The following is a 27278-nucleotide window of genomic DNA, read 5'->3' as shown; positions in this document are numbered from 1 at the left end:
AGGAGAAAGGAGAAGAAGGAAAAACAAAATGGAAGACAATGTCTTTTTTAAAAAAAACAGGAAATATGAAAAGGCAAGAGTCTAAGATGGTGAGAAATTCCTCTGTACTGAGGCAGAAAAGTATAAAAGTCAAAGGACGTTTTATAGACTGGCTGTAAAATGGCTCTGCTTATGCTAAATACCATTAAAATCACTAGATTGGTAAATGTTTTCTACTCTATTACAACAAAACATGAAATGCCAAATGACAGCCTTTGACCACCGCGAGGACGGAGTTCCAGCATCAGAGTGCAAACAAAGCTGGTGACTTTTGTCACGGGTGACTGTAGAGGAGGCTGCGTGGCAAACACAGGCGTGCGGACACGGGCTGTGAGGCGGCGTCTCCGTCCCCTCTGCGGCGCCTTCCCGGGGTGGCAGCCAGGGAGCTCACGGCTGTCACAGCACGCATGGGAGACATTGCCTTGTGTTTTCTGCCCAACACCAGACCAAGCCACGGAAACTACTCAGCAGATCATCAGCACACAGCGCCTTTGTTCGCTGCGGAGCGCTTTGACCGGGTGTTGTCTTCAGAAATGGGGAAGACAGAAAGACAGGGAACTACAGACAAGCCTTCCATGAGAAGCACATTTCCCGGTGGTAGTTTGTTTGGTTTTGTCTGCCACCGCTCAAAAAATGCAAAAACTATTATGCTCATTATTGTGTTGAAGTGATGGTTGAGAAGACACTTTCATTATATACACTGCTATGTTCTGTAGTTCGTAATTTTACAGATAGATTAATCTTGTGGGTGAAATATTTCATGCTTGTCCAAAGGTGAATTAGTCTGGAAGTGGGATAAAAATCTACCAGGTGACACACAGCTCTGTGACACTGACCGAGCTGGAAGATCTGTACACAGGGACACTGAGTTTTCTGACACCTCAAATCTCTCTTCCCAAATTGTATCATATGCAAAAAGGTTGTCATCTCTCCAAATGCTGCAGACTCCATGAAATATACCATTCCCACTTGGCCAGTCGCATTCCACTTCATCTATTTTTATCAAGTCCAAATAATCCTGAACTTGTAGAAGCTTTTCAATTCACAACAAAACAAAGTAATGGATCAAATCTATTTACCAGCAACTGGCAGCACCTCATTTACCTATCTATACTGAAGGGGCAATTAGCTCAGGTTTTGGAAGTCTTCAGACCATACACCTCTTTTTATTCCTTTCCCTCTAAGGATCCATCAAAGAGAAAGAAGCAGCTCTCAAGCTTCAAAAAAAGCCTTGTATGACATGCTGTTGGTATCAGGGTTGCCAGGGCTGCAGACCTGGGCTGCCTCAGTGCGACGGCCGCTCCTTCAGATCTCTCTTACGTGTTGAGGAATGCAGCACGACACCTCCCTGTCCTTGTCACTTCGTAAATCCTCTCCACCCGTGATAAATTCACAGCTGAATCTGGTCTTCAGTCAGTCACAAATCACTGGTTTAGTACTACATGCAACTCAGCTCTGCTTTAGCACAGTGATGCCCATCTGAAGGCACCTTAGACCATGAGATCCGTTCACTCGCAGTACGTTTTGTGGATGTGGTACCAGAGAGTGGAAATCCCTGACTGCTGAAACAGATGAAAATAGACTCGGTTTGCAGATACTCAGCAGCAGAATTAGAACCAGATCACATTTGCTTTTCTATAATCAATAATGCAAGAACAGTTTTCAGGGGGAAAAAAAAAATGAGTGGAAAAACCACAGCAAAACAACAACCAAACAAACCAATAACAAAACAAACAAACCTCACCACTAACCACAAGCCAAAAACCAAGTCCATTCTCTGGAAGAGAATACACTTTTGATAACAATATTTGTAAAGATACTTTTGGAGTCTATGATCTTTGCTTACGCTAACAAGACAGCATTTCGTGGTGACAGTCACATGAATATTAAAAGCTTTATCTGGTGTACACTAACAAAACACTGATTTCTCATCACTGCTCAGGCTTTTTCACTGATTATTGTGACAATCTCGCTTTTCAGTCTGTTACAGAAGCAAAGCATGGTCATGCAAAACAGCGTTCTCAAATATAATATACACAGCATTGTGTAGATGTTTCAAAAATCAAATGAAACGCCGAGACATGAGAGAATGTGTGAGTAGGACCCCACTGTTAACTTACCATTTCTTCAGGTCAATAATAGTAATGAATTTGCAACAAGCGATCCTGAAAAAGAGCCGAAAAACTGAAACGACGTGACTGACTTATATTTTATCATCCACAAGTGTTCCAAACAATGTCTATAAAACCCATTGAAAGACCTGTCAATGCAGTTACATAGTACATGGTGCAGACACGAACGTACAAAATTTTGCGGGCATGGGGATGCTTAGTTCACAGACCTACCTGTGCAGACTCAAAAAAATGCTGGAATTTAATTCTGCTCTAGAAGTTTCTGTGCAAAGAAGCACCAAGAAACTGCCCTCTGACATGTTTTCTGGATCATCTGTGTAAAACGGGGAACACATTTGTACTGCACAAGGCCATTGTTTGGCCTGCAAAACACAAATGGTTTGCGAGTGAGAATGACCTGGCTGGTTCCTAGAGCCCGGATCCCAAACTGAGTTTGAAGGGCTCTCAGGGAAAAAGAAATAAACAACCCACAATGCATTTACAGCCAGTTCTGTGACATTTCTATACTTGCTTGCAGACTGTAACTACTCAAGGAATAAGTTATCACAGTATGGAAAATACTGTCTCATAAGTGTAGCACGGGCAACTCTACAGTGACTCTGTGAACCATCTATTTGAGCTCGTCACTTTATGCATATAAAAAACGTTAGAAATGCCCAAAGCATAGTTTGCTGCATTCCAGTCAAATTGTTGTACTCACTTCAATTTAATCACCTTCACAGGCACATTTCTAAGTGTTTCTATTCATAAATTGCATTTTAATAACCCACCTAATTGCCTCCTTTTCCCAAGCAGATACGCTTTTAAAAAGAAAGCATCTTTGGTGTCTTCTGCTATTTGCAAAATTCTGCTGAGTTCTGTAGATGTTTCTATCGCGTCCTGCAAAAGGTGCTGAAAGAGGGAAAGAGGAAAACTGAATAAGGCCTGAGGAGTCTGGATAAGTGTAATTGCAACCGAAGCAAGGAACAAAGCTCTATCAACTTCACTCTAACCGCTTTTTAAAGTGTGACAAAACTTGCCAATAAATATTTGATTAAAAATATTCGTTACAATTGAAAAGGAGTATCAAAGGCTGGATTAAAAAAAAAAAATGAAAGATAAGTAAATCCTCCAAGAAATTCTGTATGATACATTTTGATACCATGTCTACACATTTCTATAGTGTCTCTCTGCATTTCTACACAGTCTGCCTACAAAAGACTTCAGTTGACTGTTGCGTTAGAAGTAGCTGAGTGGGAGGAAGGAGAAGGGGAGGTTTTCTGATTTTAAGGAGAGTCAGCATTGTATCAGATTTTGGATACAAATGAATTGCTTGTGAAGGCTGCTATCCAAAAAAATATCCCCAAAACGCAACACATTGTGAAGAGGTCCAGATATCCAGCACCAGGAAGGCTGCTCAGAACCCTTCAACTCCTCCGTCTCCCAGGGAAGCCCTTTCAGCAAACAGAGCCTTCATCTCTCACGTTAAGTGACCTTGTTGTTGCAGGGGATACCTGTGCATCAGTTATACCAAAACTTCTCATCGGCAAACAGGAAAGAAATCTCTAGTATTATTTATCACAGAATAACAGTTTACAGAACTACAGGGACAGTGGCGTAGAAATGCTTCCATTTTAAACATAGGTTAATTCCTATTCCCGGTGCTTAGCACATGGTACTGAAAACAATCCCCACCGTTCACCAAAAAGCACAACAAAGTTCTCAGTACCGTGACTTTATACTGAGGTAGAGCTGTAGCAGGCAAGTGTTTACCTCCCGACGATGGATCATGTTGTACCTCTATCCTGTCCAAGCCTAGAAGATGTTTGAAGGAAAAAATATAAGGTTTTAAGCCTGAAGAGACGCACTATGGTGCTGTTTTTATTGCTCTCTGGCACCAGGCCTCACGAGCAGCTGGAAGGCCCAGCGGCTCACTGCGCCCTGACACGTTCCCTACCCAACCCGAGGCCACAATGCCGCAATCAACCTGAAAGAGAAGAAAAAAGCACAGCAAAAATGCTTAAGCACTCAGATTTGTATGTTCTGTGCAATATGAAAGTGCTCAATACAGTATTCTAAGAAAAATATATTGGCTTTGATATTATGTGCGATTACAAGTAAGTCCTAATCACTTCGAGAGACACGTGTCTAGCATGTACACCATGTACGCACCATGTAAGCTTTATTGTGATTAAGCCCGAGAACAGGTTCCACAAGCACACGGCAAAAGCCTTTCCCTGCTGACAGTCTTGTTGCTATACATGCACAGACTTGCTCTTCACTGATATCAGTATATGATACAGACAAAACCCTTTTAGCATACATTCATCAGTAAATGTCCAAGAAGAACAAATCAATATGCCAAAACAGAATGTACAGATCCTAGGTGACAAAGCTCATTTTCCAACGGCTCAGAAACTACAGAATACAATAGTACAATTCATAACGTTTTTCATCCTGATGCCAGAGTCTATTTTCTTCTGTGAAAATATCCAGTGCACTGAAAATCCTGAAAGCATCCAGCTCCGTGTTGTATGGAGTGAAAATACAACACCTATGAAGGGTTCCTTATGAACAACGAGAAGTCACCTTAGGTCACATATATTTTTGTTTCACCAACTCATAGAATGCCAGACTCAAAACTGACTAAGGCGAAAGGGCTGATCTAAGGGTTGTATTTAACAGGAAAGAGTCTGCAAAGTGGCTTAAGGTTTTATGGATAAAATGACGTCTTAAATAACATTCTGCACAATGTCTAGTTCTTCAGTGATAGGCTGATTACTTCCAAGATTTAGTTTGAAGTACGGGGGAAAGAATTTGCCCATTTACAATTCACAATCAATCTCAGAAATTCTGTTACTGTGTTTAGGTCGCTCCTCTCTTTTTAAGTTTAACCAGGATGAAAAATTGCTCAGAAAAGCATTAAAATTAACAAGATAAAGTAAATAAAGTATATAATGAAAACCACTTGTTAGACTTTTCAGAAATAGGGGCAGAAGAGACGGCTTCAGATGAACTTTTAAAACCAAGATCTCAACACTTTTTCACTGCAACCATACTAAAGACATAGAACTCAGATGACACCAATGAATCCAAAGTAGCAGTCACTGCAATCATCTTGCCTGAATTCAGAAGACGTGTTTCATGTGCTTGATTCCATATGTTTTGAAGAAAACCATGATGATTAGTGCCCAGAGACCCAAAATGAATCCTCCAGGAGGATGCCAGTCCTTTTGTTTTGGTTTCTGAAAGAAAGAAAACCAAGCAAAAAGAGAAAAACAAAGAATCCATGCTTAGTTTTCACATTAAACAGATGCTGTGTTTATCCAGTGCAGAAAAATGAAAAGCCTTGCAGTAGAGAAAAAAACACCAATAATCTGCATTTCTTCCTAAAGCAGAAGCACCATTGTTGATGTGCTGAAGAGGCCGATGGGAGGTGAGCTGCCACTCCAGTCGGGAGGTCAAGCACCACGAAAAGGCCACTAGAACTGTGCCTGAGACACCACTTTGACAGAGCCTGTCAATGCCGTGGCACACATTCAAACTCATTGGTTTGGACAGAATTTCTCCGATCTGAGAAGTGACAGTGTTGTTTTTCCACTACCTAGAGTGTTTTTCTACAGTTCCTTTTGTACTCCCAATTATGTGAATCAACAGATATCTAACCACATAGGAAGCTGAGATTCATTATTACAGGAATATCATAAACCAAAATAGGATTGTTTTTAATGTCAATCACATTTCCCAGGGGCCTCATTGAGTCTAACAGCCTTTCCTTAACGTAGAAATACATTCTGCAATTCAAATACCTGTTCCTTTAACATTTTTTACCATCTTCAGCGAAAAGCAATACACTGCAAGGCCTTTTCTGTCCCACACTTAGCAGCAGGACAAGATGAAACTTGTCTGTCCGCTTCTTCATCATGCTTAAAAAACCTCAGATACTCCATATTCAGTGAGAAGCGGATTGTAGAAGGTAAGAGCTGCTATGTGCCCCAAGATCTGCTTCTGAGGCCAAGAATAAGGTGAAGCTATAGGAATGGAAAATTTTAGTTAAGAATATCTTAACAAAAATATCAGAATTAGAGTAGTTAGAAGTATAACTCATGCCTGTGCCTTGTCTTGCCCTCAGCACGTGTTTTAAGGATCTTCTAGGCAGACAGAGACCATTTACTATTACAACAGTAAACACTGAAGTGCTTGCTGAACCTTTTATTCCTGCCTTGCTGAAGGATTTGCACTATTTTGTCCTTGTATAGAACGAGGCACAAGGGGCAGAGAGTTTGGTTTTGTTGTATTGAAGTCAAATCTAAAATTCTCTTTCTGCCACGTGAATAACTATTACAAAAGATGGTACTGTTTCAATTTCTGCGTGAATATGTATAGAGAAGCTTGTTGTTTTCCACTAAATGTACCAGGTGGCTGGTGAACTTTAATGCAATAAGGAACAATTTGCAGCGTCTGTTCTTTTCAAACAGCTTTCCTATCAACAGGAAAACAATGTTTGTTGATTGCTCAGCTCCCATTTGCTAAGCTACATAGTTTTAGCTTTAGGATTTTTCTCTAAGTACCGTGCTTGTATTTAAAAAGTATAACAAATAGCCATGTCACCTGAGACACAAGAGAACTTGGTTCTCTGAAATATTAATGATTTTACTCTGATACAGGAATCACAGAACCAGCATTATAATTTACATTAACAACAACAAAACCAAGGATATGAGCAGAGATGGTGTCTGTACAAGCAAACCACTCTATTTCCTAAGCAGCACTCATGGGGTGCAGCGTTCGTGTGATGTGCCACCTCGCTGATATCCGCAGCCACGCATCTCCGTATCAACACCTCAGCAAATGAGCTCTGTGTGTTCAAAGGGCTGCCAGCACTCCTCGCTTCCCAATGCAGCTGCGGGTGACACTTCCTTGTTTAAATCCTCCTAATTAACCCGTAACTTCGTATGCATATTGCAGTGCCTGTTTCATCAATCTCTTTGTACTATCAATCTTTCCTTCCTTGGATCTCGGACAAATTCCTTACCGCAAAGTGGCACCTGACCCTTCTAGACAAATGACTTCAATTTGCAGTCTGTGACACTAAAAGCCTCTCTCCTATTTTGTATAGAACACGTAATTTAATTTCTTTAAAGAATTTATATGAATAAATATTTATAAGGTGATCTATGAGTATGGTTTTACATTTTGTCACACCAAGTACTGAAGCCTCCGTGGAATTCCGCAAGGAAACAGAGGCCAGTGCAGCAGCGGCTCCGCACTGGGAAATCAAGGACACATGTACAGACGGTCTAAAGCCACAGGATGCCATGTTATTCACATGTTAACATGTGAATGATTCAAAACACATGAGAAACTATACAAGAGCTACATATTTAGTCATCTTAAAAATACATTATCTTAATGAGAAAGATTTATAGACCCAGAAATTGAAATCTACAGATAAATATTAAACCACAGTAAAAGGGCAAAGAGATGCAACTCTATTCCAGATATTTAAGTCAATAGCGAGGTTAATTGAGCACAAAATTATATTGAAATATGCCAGTATTTTCCAGTAGGGGCATACAGACATAGAAACCTTATGAATACCTAAAAGGGGATTACAGAGATTCCTATTTAAAGCTTCAAAGTATACCTGTAAGAGCTGAAATACATAATTTTCATTAAATTGACTTGATAATAGATTCCCAAGGAAGTCCACAACTGACAAATTCATCCTTCTAAAATTCTAACAAATATAGCATAGAAAACTTTAATAACCAATCTTTGTCCCAAAGCAGCAAATGAAAAAAGTCCCTTTACAAAAAGCTGCATTTTGCACCCACGAATGCAATTTTTGAAAGTCAGGCATTTTCTCCACTTGTGAGAAAACGCTGAATGGACAGAAAACATTAAGTGTTGCAGTATTTTAATTTGCCATTAATTCTGTGTCTTAATTATGCCTAAATTGATGTGAGAATGTGTACTATTAAAAGACCACAGATTGGCTGCAGTACTTAGAAACTACGCATAACTTCCTCATATTTGGGCCTGATCTGGAGGAGCAGAGGTGGTAGCGCTTTTGGCTCAAGTTACTCTGAATTTCATTCTTGTAGTACCCACCTAAGAACTTACTATACCAAGTCCTGCTTAAGTCGCTGACGTGTTTAGGTTTTGTGACCTATGCCACAATACAACCCCATTATAAACGCCCTCTTCAGCCCTGCAATAGCAGCGGTAACACATAGGTGAAAGGCACATATAAAATGGTACAATGTGTCATGAACAAATACATTTAGCAGCTTAGGGGCTAGTCATTATTGAATTGCTGGAAATTCCAAATTAAAAAGGTAGGTAGCTAAGCAACAGCAAGCCTCCTCCTGTGAACAGTTTTCTGCTGTACGCTCTCTAGTTCTGGTAGACTCATTATCCTGTGGAACTTAAAACCAGTTAATAGAGAGTTGCTCCAAGTACTGTAATTAAGGAGAGAATAAAAGTGTATTTTCAAACTGGATGGGTCTGTAGGGACCCAAATGGAAACCATTCAAGACTTTCAAGAAAGGTGTTTCAAAAAACATGCAATACTCGTTAGTCCAATTAAAATGAGTTTTAAGTTAAAAAAAAAAAAAATAGAAAAGTATTAAAGCTGAAGTGGTAATTAGATTAAGAATGGTTTAATTTTAAAATGTTACATCAGAATGGAAGATTTAAAGCATCACGTATTAACATTTCAAATGGAAAACACTGTGTTAATATCATTATAATCCACCCCTACAGCCCTCTTCCACTGGAACTCCCTTTGCATTAGTGTCCTCAATAGGGACCACAATACAGGTATGGAAAGCTTTGGGTTAAACTCAGAACCCACATTTGGATGGCAGCGGTAGAGAAAGCAGTGCATACGGTCGGGAATGTAGGAATTCCCAAATGGAAAAGGGATACACAAATTCTTCAGTCTCCTCCAGCATCTCATTCCAAACAGGGCTTTAAGAGAGTGGGAAAATCATCATCCTTGCTATGGGGGATGTTCTCCCCAACCTGGGGCAGATGGTGTGTATTTGTACCACGAGTGCAAAATACCCATATGTAACTGCACAAAAATAAAACACTAGAAGCGCTGTGTTCCAACAAGTCCATTAAAGTGGCAGCTATCATATTTCAACTTAATCCCAGCTTAATTCTCTTCATTTAAACGAACACTTCTACTTTTCCCATTGCAACACTGGCCCAGGCTGCCCAGGGAGGTTGTGGAGTCTCCTTCTGTGCAGACATTCCAACCCGCCTGGACACCTTCCTGTGTAACCTCATCTGGGTGTTCCTGCTCCATGGGGGATTGCACTGGATGAGCTTTCCAGGGCCCTTCCAACCCCTGACATGCTGGGATCTGTAATACTAATGGTTTTCTTTCCTGTTTCTTAAGATACCTATTTTTACGTTAGGGTCTGCGTTAATGACAAGTACAGAAAATCTAAAAGAAGAAAAATCCACGTTTCAAGGCAGGTCTTTGAAATCCAAGGCCAACCTCAGATCCAAAACTGAAACAACCCACCTGCTTCTTGTCTCAGAAACAAACAAACACACAAAACCAAAACAAACAATCAAAAAACCCAAGCAAACAAACAAAATCAAACAAAAAAAACCCAAAACACAACAAAAGGAAACAACAACCAACTGATCTCAAACTGAAGGACGAGGGAACCCCTTGGAGAAGCCAAATTCTGCTATGGAGTATAGTGTACCGTGCCAATAGCACATGATGTATTTCCTAAAGGGACTCCATAATAATTCAGGTTTACTTGCAATTTAAAATTTCAAACTGTGTAATCCTCTCAACTCCTATGACAAAGCACACAAAGTTTAATTTCAGAATGAATTTATATGTATCACAAGCAAATCACAGCACAAAGTATGTCCTCAAAGCTTTTAGTGGAATTACGCATTTCTAATTTGTCAGTTACAGTTTGGATTTGGGGTCTTTGCAGGGGATGGGGGAAATCAAATGATTTCAGCCATCTAGTAATAGTTTAATCTTCTTTTGTGCTCACAGCAAGATCAAAGTCCTAAGAGAACTCCAACATAAACGGTGCCTCTTAATCTGCAAAACAATTTAAAGCACTTTTTTCTACTCTCCCAGTTTGTATTTATTAACCACAGTGCCATGATTACTGATATCTCCAATATTAATAAAATAACGAAGAAAGTTCACTCATCAACAACAAAAACTCATGAAGGATACAGGAAAGAACAGTAGTTAAACTAAATTAACATATCAATGCCAACAACTGCATTTTAAATATTTGCTTTGAACACTGTGTAATCACTGCAATATAAACTACAACACTGCTATAATAGCTTTAGTTTTTCATTTCCTTCTAAAATATGTCACCTATAAGAGCTTTTTAGAAATTAACTTCTACTTCAAAAATGGCTGCTCACTTATTCTTTACTTCCAGTGTTATCTCTCAGTATTACATAGCACTTTAAAGCGCTTTTAGTGGTTTAACAATTATTCATTAATCTTCCAACCTGTGACACAACACATAATACACCACTTGTAATCAAAGGAAGCTTCCCCAGCACCTGGGTCCCAGCGCAGTTTAATTCCCAGACCAGCCGGTGCTCAGATGAGCGATGCCTACCCAGCAAACGCAGCAGGGACTGTACTGGGGGGCCCAGCCAAGGTGTGACCTGCTCTGCCACCAGGTACACCATGGAACTCAGGTGTGCCTCGGGGTGGAGATGGAAAAAGTCACAACATAAAGGTGTATTTAGAAAAAACAAACAAACAACTGGCTACATCTATTTAATATGAAGCAAATTGGGTTTTATATTTTAATCAAATTCATGCTCTTCCATGCAGCTATTCATTATTAGAAGGGGGATGGTTAGCTGGTCGAGAGAGGTTCTCCTGCCCCTCTACTCTGCCCTGGGGAGACCACACCTGGAATATTGTGCCCAGTTGTGGCCCCTCAGTTCCAGCAGGACAGGGAACTGCTGGAGAGAGTCCAGCGCAGCCACCAAGATGCTGAAGGGAGTGGAGCATCTCCCGTGTGAGGAAAGGCTGAGGGAGCTGGGGCTCTGGAGCTGGACAAGAGGAGACTGAGGGGTGACTCATTCATGTTTACAGATATATAAAGGGTGAGTGTCAGGAGGATGGAGCCAGGCTCTTCTTGGTGACAACCAATGGTAGGACAAGGGGTAATGGGTACAAACTGGAACACAGGAGGTTCCACTTAAATTTGAGAAGAAACTTGTTCCTGGTGAGGGTGGCAGAGCCTGGCCCAGGCTGCCCAGGGAGGTTGTGGAGTCTCCTTCTGTGCAGACATTCCAACCCGCCTGGACACCTTCCTGTGTAACCTCATCTGGGTGTTCCTGCTCCATGGGGGGATTGCACTGGATGAGCTTTCCAGGGCCCTTCCAGCCCCTGACATTCTGGGATTCTGTGATGATCATTACTTTTCACAAAAGGGCACCTAAGTCCAAGCAAATGTATGAATTATATTTGCAAACAGGAAGCTTCATGCCACCTGTAGCATGCAAAATATGCTCCGAGGCAGGTTTTTTTCTTCATCTCATAAAATTAATTATATGCCTTAGAACTTCCATTATGAAGTATAATTTTGATCACCCAAATCCAAATGAAGCTGTTTCTGTTTGTATGGAGAAACCATGATGTTCATAAATTATTATGCTATTCCTTTCAAAGCAGTAGTGATGCTTCTAACCACACATTTTTTCCCTGGATATCCCATGAGTATCTGTTCATTTATTTCCAGGTGACAGACTGTATTAACAACAGATGTTAGACAACATTAGATCTTATACTCGATATGCCATATTGAGTACAAGATCTAATCAAATACCTCAACAGCTACATTTTAAGAAACTGGAATCCAAATAAATATTCCTTATGCATGTAGTTTTTACTGCTCATTTTTTAAATCTCTACAGCTGTAATTTTAAAAGTTCTCCTTTGCCCTGAGCTGTGTGCTACATTATACATGTGTGCAGTAGCGCTCCACATCTTCCATCTCCAGCTTGCACAACACAAACCAGCATTACATCTAAGAGGCAGGAATGAAAAAGTGGATGGAGAAGCAGGGCTGAGGCAGAAGGTGCCTTCACATTTATATGAGCAAGATCAAATTTGGCTGTGTTTTTATTGCAAAATATTTTCATTTTTGGTTGGAAAGCAGTGTATTACAGGTGGTGATAGATCGATCGGTTTGTTCCCCGCCACCACCCAGCTTTAAAGACGATTGTTGTATTCAGTAGTTTGTGCACACATATGCCAGACAAGTATTCCCACCCAAGTTTATGTTGTACGTACTCTCTTTGTGAGCAGAAAAAAAGGAAAAAGAACTATTCTGAAACACCAACCTCATACTTTTGGCTATTCTAGCTGTTATACAAACTTGAAAACAAATCATAAAACACGGACACAGCAGTGATACACCTACACCAGAAAGCCGTTTCTATCACGCTTGGTATATCAAAGAACAAGGAGTCCCAGAGAGCAAATCCATTCCTGCAAGGAGTTTTTGTAGGCAGCTGCCATTAAGAAAGAATGGCAGATTTATGGTATCATAACTACTCACTGTTCCCACATGACATTTGCATGACACAAGGTCCATCAGTCAATGCTACAAAGACCATTTGTCTGGAAGAACAAATGAGTGTAGCTGAGTACAAACCCTCCCAGACTACCACAGGTAACATGTACAGTACCAACAACTTGCTGAAAGAGTCTTTAAAAAAAGATAAAACCACAGATGGTCTTACCTAGTAGCAAAGCGGTTGCACCTTTCGTGCCTACCAGCTAAACTAACCACAGGTCACTGCCCTGTTGATGTAGGAACACGGAGCCGGAGGGACGGCCGTCAGTGTGTGGGGCCTCCCAGCCTGGGGGCTGGCGATGGTGGGGGGCACACACCGAGCGAGGAAACCGGTCACTGCAGAAGGAATCACTTGCACAAAGCTGAATCACAACCTCAGGTAAAGAATTTGCACAGGAGTGACAATGTGGGATGCTCTTGTCTGCCTGATAGTGTGAACACAACTGCTCCATTACTGGACTCTTCATTCATTTACCCCTCCCATTCATTCTTCAAATGGAAATGATTTCATCAAATTCCAACCTTTTGAATTATTTAGGAAAACAATTCTAGACAGAGCACCAGAGAGCAGCCTGCCAATATCTCTATCTCTGGCCATTCATCAGTCCTGTCACGAGCCTGCGAGTTCCACTGCCGTGCTCCTCACAGCATGCTATTGCAGAGTAAACAAAATATAATTAACTTAACACAAAAAAAGCACCAATAACACCTCGCTAAGTTTACGCGGTTAAGTGGGATAAATGTGTGAATATATTTGGAGCCAACAGAGCCTTCACCTGAGGAAAAGCGTTCAGAAAGGTATCACAGCACTGCAAAATACGGCAAGTTAAGATTGATAACATTTGTATCTTTTCCTTATCAATGTGAGCTTATTGGCAACAGCTACTTTTTATGCTGCATAAACTCAGAAGAATTATAGTCGATAGAGGGAAAAAAAAAACCAAGAAAACTGTTACTGCTAATTTTACTACTCACTGAAATACCATTTAAATAAACACTGTCTATCAGAGAAGCTTTCATGGGTAAACAATAAAAAGTAATGATTAATAAAAATGGTACAAGGTTATGTGAGAAATGAAAACGTTACAGAACACTGAACTGACACCAGAAAATGGAATTAAATCTTGCATCTTGGACAACCTACTACAATGTACTTTGTTAATCTCCTTTATTTAGAAAGGTCCTGATCCTGTTTATATTTAGTGACAGGTAACACAAACTAAGTCAAGTCTTACACTCAAATGAAATATGTACTTACACACACACACAGACTAACGCTGTTTCTATGCCCAGTGCAATCAGTACTAAGCAATAAAATATGGAATAAAGACTAAGAAATACCTTGCCCTTTGCACAGGATCTATCAGCATCCCCTCCTTTCCCTCCACACACACACATCCATGCACGTGCTTGGCTTTGTTTTTCCTCGTGTTATTATTCCACAAATACAAAGCACCAGAAACCTGTAAACTAGAGAACTAATTGAACAGATGCTGACCCTCCTGCCCAGGCCTCATGTCGCAAAAACTGCACAACTGTGTTGTATGTTTAGTTGGGTAGTTCCAGTTCACAGCTTTTGGGGAGAGCGGAGCTGAGGAAGAATCAGACCACTCCAAGGTACAAATGGAGAGAAACCGAACGTGGGTCTTGACAGAAACCATTCAGTAGCATCAGGAAAAGGGATAAAGCAGGATATGCTTCACCCCTGACACGCAGCAGATCTCTGTATTTCATCAGTTTCTAGTGCAGACAAAGCCAGATGAATTCTGAACAAGTCAAGCATAATTTGGGGATGCCAAAGGTAGCTCCTTCATAGCCCAAGGAGGCTTCTGCAGAAAAATTAGCTGAAAGGTAGGAAAGATGCCCTTTCTCTGCATAGAAAAACAAAGGTCTTACTAATCAATGACCACCCTGGAGTATTGGTTACTTCACATTTCCCAGTAAGTCTCATTCCAAACGCAAAGCTTCTTCCACCACCGACTCCTCCTGCAGAACAGCGAAACTGATGGCCAAAATGAAAGCAATTCTAGAGCAGTATTTCTATTGTTACATACTGTATTTGCTAAAAAAAAAAAAAAAGTGATTTAATTTACTGTTAAAAGTTTTGCCTAATCAGTTTTCTTTTAATTAGGGAAGTCCTAAAACTTGTTTTAGAACAAGCAGAACTACTACCCTCAGTAAGAATTAACAACATAAATGCAGCAGTAGCTCTTCATTCCATTATATTTTCAGCTTTTAATTTAGCCTAAAACACAATGAATAAAGTCATTAAGTAATTTTTTTTAATGTAGCCTTTTACTGCTACTTTTAATATAATAATAATAACAGCCCCAAAATTCTAGTGCTAGGAATTACTTTCTCACTGAGGTTTTTGTGGGTTAATTGTCTTCATCTAATATTGATATTTGGTACTTGGATGTAATTAAGAATAGGGGAACCATTCTTAGAATACTATTTCAATCCATTAGGCAAATTTTCTCACTGTGATATGAAAATTTACATATACTTAATTAGCACACCTACTTCTTCTGAGCCTAAGTGCACCTAAGCTATCTTTTATGATGGCCCAAGGAAAGAGAAAAACCAACCCACAACACATCAATTATGTCTCCACTCGATTGTACAACTATTTTAAAATGTGTGAACGGTTACGACAAAATTGAAAAATTACCATAATAGGCTTTTGACACTTCCCTGCTTAAGAAAAAATTAATTCTAACTCTCCGGTTTTATGCAAAGCCTTTATAATTTCTCTAATCTCGAGTTCCCATGACAGAGAACACAATACTTTCAAGTACAAGAGCGCGAGGCTTGGCATCTTCTCTGTTTAGTTATGCAGTTTATTTGAGGGAAGTCTAAACCGCTAAGCCTCCCTTTGTGTTTCATATAAGCCTTCCTCAGTGGAAATACAAGTTCATTTCAGTAAAATGAAGTTTTAGGAAGAATGTATTCTCTTGCGCAGAAAGCTTCACTAAAGCAAAGCTTTTTCAGCATCTGTTTCCCGAGTTGCTCTACAACCTGTAATAAAAATCAACTAAAAAGAAACAAAACTTTTAAAAGATACATTCACATGTGAAACATCACAAACATAAAAACAGCCTAATGGAGTAACTTATTTATCGGTTTACTGTATGTTTTTCAGTTTCATCTTGCATTGTGCATGAAAATGCTCTACCAATGGAATGAATTAGGGTATTCTAAGCGTAAGACATTAAGCATCTTCTATTAATTATAACTATTATTAAAACCTACTGTTTATGCTGCAAATCAACTATATTGCTGGTATACGCTTTCATACACAGTAAGGTGTGTGGATCACATACTAAATTCACAGAGTTATTTAATACATTTCTCTGCCCTCAACCACAGCTGAAATATCTGTATAGCAGATACTATGCTACAGCAGCACATGGTATATTATGATGCCTACAAACCTATTAAGGTCACTGAAAGCTTGTGCATATATTTAGTCTATTCCCATGTGAGGCAGAGGTATATTATTTGCATACCATTATGCACTGAAAACCTATTCAGTTATCCCCACTGGAGACAACTCACCACAGTGACCTAAATACTATTCACTTTGCCCATATTTGAAGGAACAGCAAATAAATGGGACCGAGTGCAGACAAATCCAAAAATGAGTCAGAACATCTAAGAATCCAGGCTTAGAAAGCACAAATGCAAATGAATGCAGACCAGTGTATCACAATAAAAATCTCACAGAAGCAAAGAACGATGAAATAAATGAATTACATGCTTAATAGAGGACTGCGATTTTAAGAGTGAAAATGGCTGAAGAGATGATTTTAGCAAAAAAACTCTGACATGAGCCAAGCTTATTATGACCACAAAGGAGAGCAGAGAGTCTCAAATCACAGAACTCACTTAAAAATAACCTACTTACATTTGCAGAGATGGCAGCAGTTCTAATATCAGCTGCCCAAACCAAAGAGAGACAGCTACTGATATTTTATCTATAGCACTATACAACTATTCACATGACATTAGCAATTGAGACCCCGGGACACGTACACGTCGCTTCTTCAATAACAGCTGTAATATCGAGCATGCTTTCCGTAATCATGGACTAACATGCCATAATTGTCCTCCTCATTTACATTCCCCCTATAATTACAATATTTTGATTAAACATCTACGAGCCTCTACTAACTCCCTTTTTCTAGTCATCCTTCCTGATTTCGATATTGGCACAAAGAAGGGAGAACATAAATAAAGTCAGAAAGTCAGAAGAGATTAACACAGTGGTTCTTTAAGGCCTTAATCTACAACTCAGAATCTCTCACTATTAACCTTGTTTTGCTTTTTGCCAACATGCTATGTGGAGTTTAGTTTAAGCTGTAAGCATTTTTCAACGTGTCTCTTTCTGTAAAGCTCTGAGCAGACCTACAGCCCAGCAGGAACAGGAGCCACAGCCTTAAAATCACAGTTGCGAGCAGGTTGTAAAGCTCAACAAAAGAGGATCATGACACAATCAAATCCAAAGCCAAATTAGAGACACAGAAAGATCAACAACGCATATTAAAGTCTGTGCCTACAGACTCTTCAAAGACGTGGCTGATTCAGCTGAAAAAAAGGCACAAATGATTTTTTTTAATATAAGAAAAAGAATAATTTTTAGAATTTATGGTCATACAGCTTTTACTGATCCTTCAAATGCAGTTATTTGAAGTTCAGATGAGTAAACCACAAAGACCTACGGCACTCTATAATGCCTGACACGTTACAGTCACTTCCTGAACCCCTGCCTTCATTTCACATCTTAGACAGTGCTTATTAAAAAGAAACAATTACAGGAATTACCTCTTAAAGAAGCTGCAAATCCAACATAGCACCTCTAACAATTATAGCTACAATAGAGCTGGGCTATCTTTTAATATATTTGTTAATAGTACACCTGACAATTCTATATGCTGGTGGGTATGAAACTTGTATCTCATAATTCATGAAATGCACATATAAAACCTGATATTACCAGCATTCTCAAAGGCAAACTGGGCACTCCATGATATTCACAAAAGCCTTAAATTTATTACCATGTCACCTTTCCAGAGTAACAATTCTTTTCACTCTCACCTGCTCATGAGAAATATAAACAAGAATTTTCAGGGAATATGCACGCATTTTATAAATGTTGGTTGCTACTACCTATTCTATTTGGCTTCAGAAATTCTGCAGTCGCATACCAAGCCAGGCTGAAAAGATGCCCTTTTTGTTTTCTTTAAGCAGCAGTTTTCAGCTCACTGCAGTGCCTAATGAGCACAGAACTCTAACATGGGGGACAGCGGAGTGTGGCCCCTCGAGGGGCAGCCTTGGGTTAAATCACTCCAAGCTGCCCGTCAAACTGATCTCGCACCCCGTGCCAAAGAAGAATGAAGACATAATGCCAGTCTTTAAATGTAAGCGTTTTCATAGGCCAGGGAAATAGAAAAAAAGACGTGACCTCAGAAAATTGCACAGTTCAATGCTATAATTCTTCATCCAAACTGCAGGACCTGTACAGTCATTTTGAAAACACTGCATCACTTGTATCCGGTTTTGCCATTGCATCTGCCTGAAGAGGTGACTATTTTTGATGGAGACCACGGTCTAGGGGTTACCGTCACCTTGCTGGGTGCCGCTTGTGTGAAGAAGTGATAAATGCGCACTTCAAGACATAAGACATAACAGCAGAGAATGGACACTACTGATGCCCAGACAAGCTGACGTTGTACATGCACATCAGACAGAACATTCTGGTAACTGCTCAACTGTTCTCAACAGAGCTGTGCAATAGGAAAAAAAAGAGATCATTCTTTTAAAAATATACTTCTGTGTCATTTAAAAAAAATGCAAGGAAGGAGGTGAAGTTACATGTTTTAATGCATAAACAGGGAAAAAAAAGGATGGAGCATGCATGCAACATTTCTGGCAAGAAAAAGCTGCCATCCTCCATCTCCAATGTCTCTGGGCAGCTGGAACAGGCCATGGCAAAGTTTGCCCTTCTTGGCCTTCAGAAGATAATCAGTGTGGTATTTGTAGTAGGAAACAGTTAAAAGCAAGAACCCCACAAGGTTCCTTTCGATGCATGTAGTTATTCAAGCCATTGTACTCGGCTATAATTGGAAGAATTTAATACTACATTCAGTTCCCCTGGAATGCTTGGTCAGCAACAAAACCCACTCCTGCTTCTTTTCTGGCTCTGCCAAGCAGCGTTGTGTGCAGACAAAAGATTTCCCTGTGCATGAATATTTTGGTAGCCTATCCTCATAGAAATGAATTTCTTTATAATTACGGCTAAATTTTTAAAATGTGGGAGGCAGCGTTTGAAAGAAAAATCATTCTAAGATGCTTATCTTTATGGAAGACTAAGAGAAGAGCTTCCATCTAATATTTCAACTTAATCAAGTGATAAAGAAGAAGAACCTTCCCTGTGATTCAGAAATGGTAAAATAATGATCCTGGAGAGGCAGAGTGATGACCCACAACAGTCCCTTAACAGGAAGATGGCAGAGAAGAAACTTCTTTGTTAGGTCTGTGCTTCCAGAGGGTTTCCCTCATGCTCTGAACAAAACAAAACCAGCTGTACCTTGTCTGTAAAAACAGATCATCACTAATTTCACACTAACTCCACATCATTGTATTCCGTGATGAGAAAGAATTTATGAAAAAAGCAACAGCAAATAAAATTATCATTTAAATCTTTTACAAAAATACGCTACACTAAGAAAGATGCTCTATTTCAGGAGTGTTACGACTTTGTTTATAAGATTTTATTGGGCTAACGTGTTACTTCATTTCTGAATAAGAAAAAAAGAGAAAGAAATTACTGTTTGTGTGGACTACTGGTTTACATACGAAGGTCCTGAATACCGTCACAGACTCTGCAGTACTTCACTAGAGGAAAAAAATGCCTGAAAATGTTTCTGGTTTAATGCTTTGCCAGTAAAAAATCTGTACCAGCTACAACCAAGCCAAGAACGTGTTCCATGATTTCTTGGAGTTAGTCTATTATTTTCTATTATTTACAGAAAACAGTACTATCAAAATAATTAAGCACTCATTCTCTGAAGGTACACATTGCATACGCTACATGACTCACACACACAGCAAGACTCTGCTACTCACAATGGTTTTTAATCAACCATGATATCAGAAGAAATATTAAGAACTGAACTTCAAAGCACCTATATGCACCAAGCAGCACACAGTGTTGGCAGGAATATCTCTGCTGCTATACGACATATTGGGTGGTTGGCAAAACCATGCAGTAATGGCTTTTCACAGAAAGTTTGGTTTGCTCCTTTTGAGCACAGAGTTTTTTACTAGGTAGCATTCAATTTAAAGGAAGAAAGAAAAGTTAAATGATCCCTAACTTATGCAACAGCGAGAGAAATTAAATCCACGTACTGTATGTAAGTTAGGGAACAAAACAAGCTCTTATTTACTGGATAACACCCAGTCAGGGTTACACTTGAGACCACTGCCGTCTGAGCTACAAAATGCAGGCAAAACAGCTCTGGTTACACAATTCACAAGTTTTAGACTAAACATTAAAAAGGAATTGAAAAAAAAAAATCTTAGGAAAAGACATTGATTTCTAACTCCTATACACCCCAAGTGCCCTAGATTAAGAAAGGCTGGAGGAGCAAAAGGTGGACAGCACACCTGGGTTTAATTCTGCACGTGAAAATAGTCAGAAGGCCTGAGCTCCAAAAAGGTCTTTAAGTCAGCTGGTGAGGAAGAGGATGTTGACAGATTCCCATGCCATGCATCAGAAACAGCTTTTCTCACCTCTCGTCTGGAACAGACTGACGTGAACGCTGTCAGAACAGGCGGCTGTTCCCCGGGTACTCCCAAGTGGCCACAAGCAGTGGCACTGCTACGGGGACAACGCCGTCTTCAGAGCTGCAAAAGTAAAACCAGACCGGGGGGTGTCCTAGTGCAAGGTGACATGTCACAAGCCTTCTTCTTGGGTAGCCATGTAATGTATTTTGTTAAAATAAAACTGAATTCTAAAGAGACAGCATTTCCTAGTCTTTGACATGAAAAATTCAATTTTCAGTAGTCCTGAAAAAATTTGGTTCTGACAAAGAAAAGCATTCCTGAAAGACCTGTGTCTGTGCTAAAAGGTGCAGCAAAATTTGGACCTTTTGGTGAAAGGTCATATTTTATCTTTGACATCATCTAGCTAAATACTGTGACCAGAGTTTTAAAAAGCAAGCTATGCTTTCTTTTCAAACACAGCTACAAGAATGTATTTTCAGAGAATGTATAAACAGCCGCGTCTAAAACTTTGCACATCCAACCTGACACAGCTAAGTATCACCTCATAGCTTTTGGACCTCATAGCCCACAAAGACAGAGTAAAATGCAAATACCCCTTATCAAGGTACTTTAAGACTTTTAATAAATTATTATCCGTAAACTAAAATTACTGTCTGCTGTGCAATTAAACACCATGCGTGCTTGACTAAAGTTCTGCACACCACTAATGGTTCTTATAAAACATAAACAGGCACTAAGATTCCACCATCAGGGCAGCCGTAGAGTGGGGGCGAGAGGCCACCCTTGAAATGTAACAAGTGCTATAGGGCAGCTGCGGGGGGTCAGGCAAGGCACCCGTGTGACCCCTGAATTTTACAGGCTTACTTTCAAGATTCTAGGAGCATGTGATGGGTTAATTTTCATATCGAGCATTTCACAAAGATCGCAAGTCACATAAAACCACTTTAATGTAATGTTTGTGAAAACATTTAAGTCTGAGGGCTAAAATTGTTGTGTTATAGATTATCAAAAATAACTTTAAAAAAATCTATACAACACGATGTGTTCCATTTTCTTAATAGTGTTTCAACAATTTCTGCGAAATGCTGCTAAAGAAAGCCCCTCTCAATTAAATCAGCGTGAAACAGGAACAACATCAACAAATGAATAAACTAACACCCCTCTACTGTGTGAGAATGAGGTCCCAAGAATGAATAAAAAGTAATCTTGAAAGTAAATGGATTTTATTTTGGAGGGAGGGCAAACTCGTTAGAGAAGCACAGAAATTATGGAAACAAAGACCTTCTTGCAAGACTTAATACAGATCTGCAACTCTACAGTCATGTTTGATGATGATCAGCCTGTCCACCTATGATTCTGGAGATCCCTTTCCCATCTTCTTTCTTACATTTCTTATTTAGTTTCCCTTATTGTGGACTGAGTCGATACCCTCAAACTAGACTGGATGTGGCAACTCCCTAAAGTCCTGCAAGCCTAAACTCAGCAAAGCTAATGGTGCTCACATGAGTTGCTCAACTGGAATGTGGAATGGAGAGACAGATTGACTCAACAGGGCTGGCATGACCTCCCAGTGATCTCCTGAGATTACAGAAGGCATTTTCCACTAAGGCTTCTACAGAGAGCCTACGGAAGTGCACTGGTTTAAAACCTTACAAAACAAATTTAATACATACATCCAAAAGGAAACTCAATCTAATTTAATTAGAAATTACATCTAACATCCCCCATGCATTGCCCTATATGAAAAAACACCTAGGAATTAAGTAAACCATGTCAAATTTAAATAAATTGTGCAATCACCACTATGGGTTGGAAGTTGGTTTCCTGAGATACCATCCTATTTTAACAGCATGTTAATTTATCTACTTAATATTTTACAATGGACTAAAATCAGTATACAAGTCGATCGTAGTCTGAATTTGCTGTTTCATTTTGTTTTCAATTATAAAAACATCAGGAGATCTGGCATTTATCCACCGAAATGTGCCTTTCATCAATAAAACATCCTTCCATCAGTAAGACACCTGTAACAATTTAAGTCTCTTCAATACTCTAAATTCCAGGTAGGCAAAATATATTAACACATAGTGACATTCAGAGCATGAGCATGGGCACTAAAGGTAGGTACTTTAATTAAAATACCTGGCTGAATTAGAAGGCCAGCAATGAATATCCTTTATGATAAATGAAAACAATCTTCTCAAATGCAGTTTCTCACGTTCTTTCACCAGATCTGTTTCAACTAAAGAAGGTGCAGAATTAAAGTAATCTCTCCTTTTTCTCCCTTACTATTCATAAACTCAGTCCGAGTAGCAGCATTGTATGCACGGCTGTACACAAAGAACCTCATTACAAAGGCTGTCTTATGTGGGAATTCTTCTGAAAGTTTAACTTTTGCCATTTTAGAAGTTTACATGAATGACTGCATTCCTCTACCGAGCACTAGTGGTTCTTTATTTCAGTTGAAAACACACATTTTTCTTTCGTTTCTGAAAAGGGAGAAAGCCACTTCATTTTGGTTAGTGTCTAAAAACTAGTGGCTTAAATGTTAGTATTTGTTTTCATCCTGCTATTTATCTTCATTTCTTCAAATTTGTCTTTTTAATAATTAATCATGGTCTAATGCATTCAATATATCACATTTCTGAGAAATGGAACTGTGAACTTTATAGGGTTGTTATTCTTTTTGTTTTATACTGTTATAATAACACATAATTACCGTAAAGTTTAAGATCAATCCCCAAATCAGATTCTGGGTCTGCTTTCATTAAATAGTTTAGTCTGTATCAAGTCTGAAATTTTCACATGGAATAATCGGATTAGAAATCAAAAGGTACATTTCTGTTCATTAGGATAACATTTTTTAAAATACCAGGGAAGTACTGAAGAGAATGTTAGAAATCACATGTAAATGCCCAACGAAAACACATAGACTTTCAGTAGCATTCAGAAGAATAAGTTTAGAGTAAAATTCAGATAGAATTAACAGCTGCATTGGCTACTCACTATAATTAAATTGTACTTCGGCATTATACTGATTTAGGATACTAGTCTACCATTGTGAAATATTAATGTATATTTATGCTACAAATATACACCGCTGCTGCCTTTATTTCTGCCTAGAGGTAAACGCAACATGGGTTAACATGAAAGAACTCTTCCGTGTGATATAGAACCGACAACAAAAGCCGATACTAAACACAGTGATTACTCATTTGGATAAAGCATCACAACACCACAAATAGTATTCACTGGTTTTACTCATGTTATCTTATTTCTTAGAATTTCTTTCTTTTTTCTTCAAGTAAAAAATATTTATTCAAATGAACTTAACATGGCCCTTGCACTACGTGTCCCAATTGTCACAGGGCCCTCAGAAATGACACATTATAATCTCTGCAATGCTAATTCAGCAGGACACGAGTGCAGAGTATGCTGAGCTGATTACAGCTGGAGGCTCAAAAAGGGCATCATCATCATCATCCAAAACCAGGGCATGATGCCTGACTCCCTGGCACAATAGCTAAACAACAGTCATTTTGCTCTGTTTCTCCACATCAAAGACATTTGCAGTTCTGTTGGGTCTGTTTTGCTGCTTTGTGTGGACCACAGCTCTATATTCTCGGTAAATTTGCTACAGCAAACAGATAAGAACACACAAAAAAAAGCTTCTAGCCTTTCCACAGTGCAATATTCTATTGCAGTATAACACACAGCAGCCCAATGAACCCTCTGTGGCTATTACCCACCTAATGTTGTAAAAATATTACTATGACATTTCGTCTGGTCGACCATCTTAAAGGTTAATTCTGTTTCCTATTTGAGATTTTCCTCTAGGTGAGCCATTCCACGCAGTTTCTATTTACTGATTCCAAACAACCCCCAAACTGTTTCATTGCTCACTCTCACTGTTAAGAACATATTGACTGGCTGCCTGCTCTGCTGTTTAATTCATTTATGCTCAGAGTCAGACATGAAGACAGAATTTTAAATGTGACATTTGCAGGCTGTTGGGTCATTTGAAGCTCTGACAACACCAGGGAGTTCCTGACATACAAACTGGTCCTGATTTCCAGTCTTCCATGTTCTGAACACATCAGAAATTCTTCCCGGAGGTGCAGATTTCAGCCAAAAGTTTTCAAATCCCTTGTGTTTACCTCTCGCAGAAAAGACCGGTATACTTCAAAGTTGTAAAATAAAGCTTGTTTCCTTTAAGGTAAAACCAGCACTGCCTGCAGCGTCTGACTGAGCTTCTTAAAAACACTGATTAACACAGGTATTCAGAAAGATCTACAATAATAACTAATAGGATTCTGTAAGCAACTTTGACATTTAGTGAACTTTGATCTGTTCCTCTTGATCTTCAAGCATTCAAAACCAGCTCAGTCTGAAACCACAGCTTTATCTAACATTGTCTACCTGGCTATTGCTACCCTGGCCAAGATCAAGTCCCAGTTTCCAGGTGGAAGATTTCCTTATCTCAAAACAGTGGATGGACTGTACCATTTTGTCCCCTATGATGACCTGTCATCATAGGGTCATCTTCCCCAACCTTCAGGTCAATTTTTTGGAGTATACCTGATTACCTGATGGATTCCATACTGCCAAAGAACCATTAGGAAGACAGTAATCTGAACTATTCAGTCCTGACTTAGGAAAACTATTGTTACCTGTCCCTGAAGCAGGGCTCGCATCTACAAAGTTAAAAAAGAAAGGAGTATAGAATCTTCAGCACAAAAGAGGTCTCTTCCTCCTTGCCATAAATTGGGGGGAACAAAATACATGCTGTAATAAAAACTGTAGCCCGCTATTCAATTCCAGCTCAAATGTCCCATCATCCCTCATTTGTTTACCTAAATAAATAGAAGAGTATTGACTTTATATATAAAGACACAGTTAGAAGACACAATCTAAGCTAAATCTCAATCTTTTTTGGTTTTTGTTTTGTTTCTATCATGCAAAACAAAAGGCAAACAATTCTGTGTACAGCAGGAAGTCTGATGACACTGCTGTAGCCAGAAATGGAAACGGAGCTAATTCAGAACTGTAGTAACAGGGGAGATTGTTTTCCCTGTATCAACTCGTCATGACAGTTACTCCATTATAACGACTCTATACTTCGGCAGCTTTTTCAGGAAGGGGAATATAATTTAGGTCAAGATGCAAATTTGAAGAGCTTAATGGATTTTTTTCTTTTATATCGGTAGACACACAATTTTAACAGCAACCTCTGAAGTGTCAGCTGTGTCATACAGTAAGTCATTGCCATGTTCAGAATAAGACTTTTATAATTTAATACTTGTCATCTGAATAAGAGTATGTTGTTTTTACATACTTCCAGCATGAGGATGTTGATTCTGCATGACCTAGAAAAGTAGTTTAAATATTACAGATGATGTTTATTCTCAAAGAAAATCCTTAAAATAGAAAGACATACCTGGTGTATTATCTGAGCTACAGGAAGTTGTTCAGCATATTTTAGTGGTTCTGTTGCCACCTCATCCCTTGGAAGCCTGAGAAGAAGAGAGGTTAACAGTTATTAGTTAGTATAATGTTTATTGAGTTAAATTCTTGAAATGTAAGAGTTTCAGATACATTACTTTTTTAAAAGTGTGGTATATGGGTGATTATTTTGCTTAAGATGAAGAAAAAGTGTATTTTAGGACCTTAACTGAATATATTTCTTAGAAAGCTCAGTGAAAGAATAAATTCATAGTAAACAAAAACGTGTGCAATGTGGACTTCTTCCTGACCAAAGCACATATTTAGCAGCAGAAACCTAAGAAAACCTTCAAATTTAGTTCTGGGTGAACAAAGCGCTGGTGAAAGCTGGATTGAAATCCCCACAGAAGAAAAGTCTGATGCGTTTATATAGCAGATTCAGCACTGTTAACAATACAAGCTCCTTCACTCAGTCCTGCCAAGATCATTCAAATACAACCATCTCACAAGGCAAGAGGGATTATTCACCGTTTCCTATTTTTGCACATCAGCGTTCGGCTCTGGTACAAGTTGCCAGCACACTGGTGTGTTCCACGGGCTTCAAACACGCCAAAGAACTGGCATGAACAAAACAAGTAGAAATACTTCACAAAGAAAATGCATCATATCCCTTTAAACTTCAAATAAATTATAGTTACAACTGGAAATTCAGAATCCATAAGCAGTCTCTTAAAAGAATATTTAAATGATGGTAAATTAATATGAAAGCATGTCTTAAACCCTTCAACCATACTGCTTTATTCTACTGGAACTGCACAGCGTGTGCTATATTTTCAAAGTCTCATTCAAGGTTTTCATCAGTCACTCCTCAATCTTTCTGAAGAGTTCTGAATATAGGAATTTGAGTAATATGACAAGAAATGAAGGGGAAAAAAATGAGATCCCTATGAAAAGAAAACCTTTCTACAAACTTAAATTAGAATTACTTTCAGAAAAAAAAAACTGTGGCCAAGACATTATTTTCGAGGTTCAAATTACTACCTTATACCCATTCTAGTCAAAAATGATACATGCTTGCTGGGTTAATTTACCTGCAGGTAAGAGCCAGAAACTAAAGGCTTAGACTCTGCAGTGTGGTAGAAGAGAGGACAATAAATGCACATCTCGTCCCTTTTCCATTTTGGAATTTTTGTTGTGGCTTGGAATGCTTTTAAGCTCCAAATAAGAGCCTGATTACCCAGACATTTGTATGGAACAGAGTAGAGGGAAGCATGGAAGTTAAAATTTAAAA

General features: G+C 39.1%; 1 protein-coding gene and 1 long non-coding RNA gene across 3 annotated transcripts in view; both read right to left on the bottom strand.

The window, feature by feature from the left end:
* Window positions 1–2393: 2393 nt before the first annotated feature.
* On the bottom strand, window positions 2394–3985 carry LOC135580047 (uncharacterized). The gene is made up of 3 exons (XR_010474136.1): window positions 3880–3985; window positions 2942–3062; window positions 2394–2533 (listed from the first exon to the last, which is right to left on the bottom strand). It is a non-coding gene; the product is annotated as an uncharacterized LOC135580047 (long non-coding RNA).
* A 314-nt stretch (window positions 3986–4299) lies between these two features.
* PIGK (phosphatidylinositol glycan anchor biosynthesis class K) overlaps window positions 4300–27278 on the bottom strand; it is an 83510-nt gene continuing 60531 nt past the window's right edge. For both annotated transcript variants that reach the window (XM_065071312.1, XM_065071313.1), the window contains 2 exons: window positions 25983–26058; window positions 4300–5395 (listed from right to left, as the gene is read on the bottom strand). In XM_065071312.1, the coding sequence (XP_064927384.1) occupies window positions 5279–5395; window positions 25983–26058 (193 nt within the window). In that variant the 3' untranslated portion in view covers window positions 4300–5278. The remainder of the gene's footprint in view (window positions 5396–25982; window positions 26059–27278) is intronic.

Source organism: Columba livia, chromosome 8 (genome assembly GCF_036013475.1).
Source record: "Columba livia isolate bColLiv1 breed racing homer chromosome 8, bColLiv1.pat.W.v2, whole genome shotgun sequence".
Taxonomy (NCBI): domain Eukaryota; kingdom Metazoa; phylum Chordata; class Aves; order Columbiformes; family Columbidae; genus Columba; species Columba livia.
Note: the sequence above shows the minus strand (reverse complement) of the source record. Positions and strands in the feature narration are given on the sequence as shown.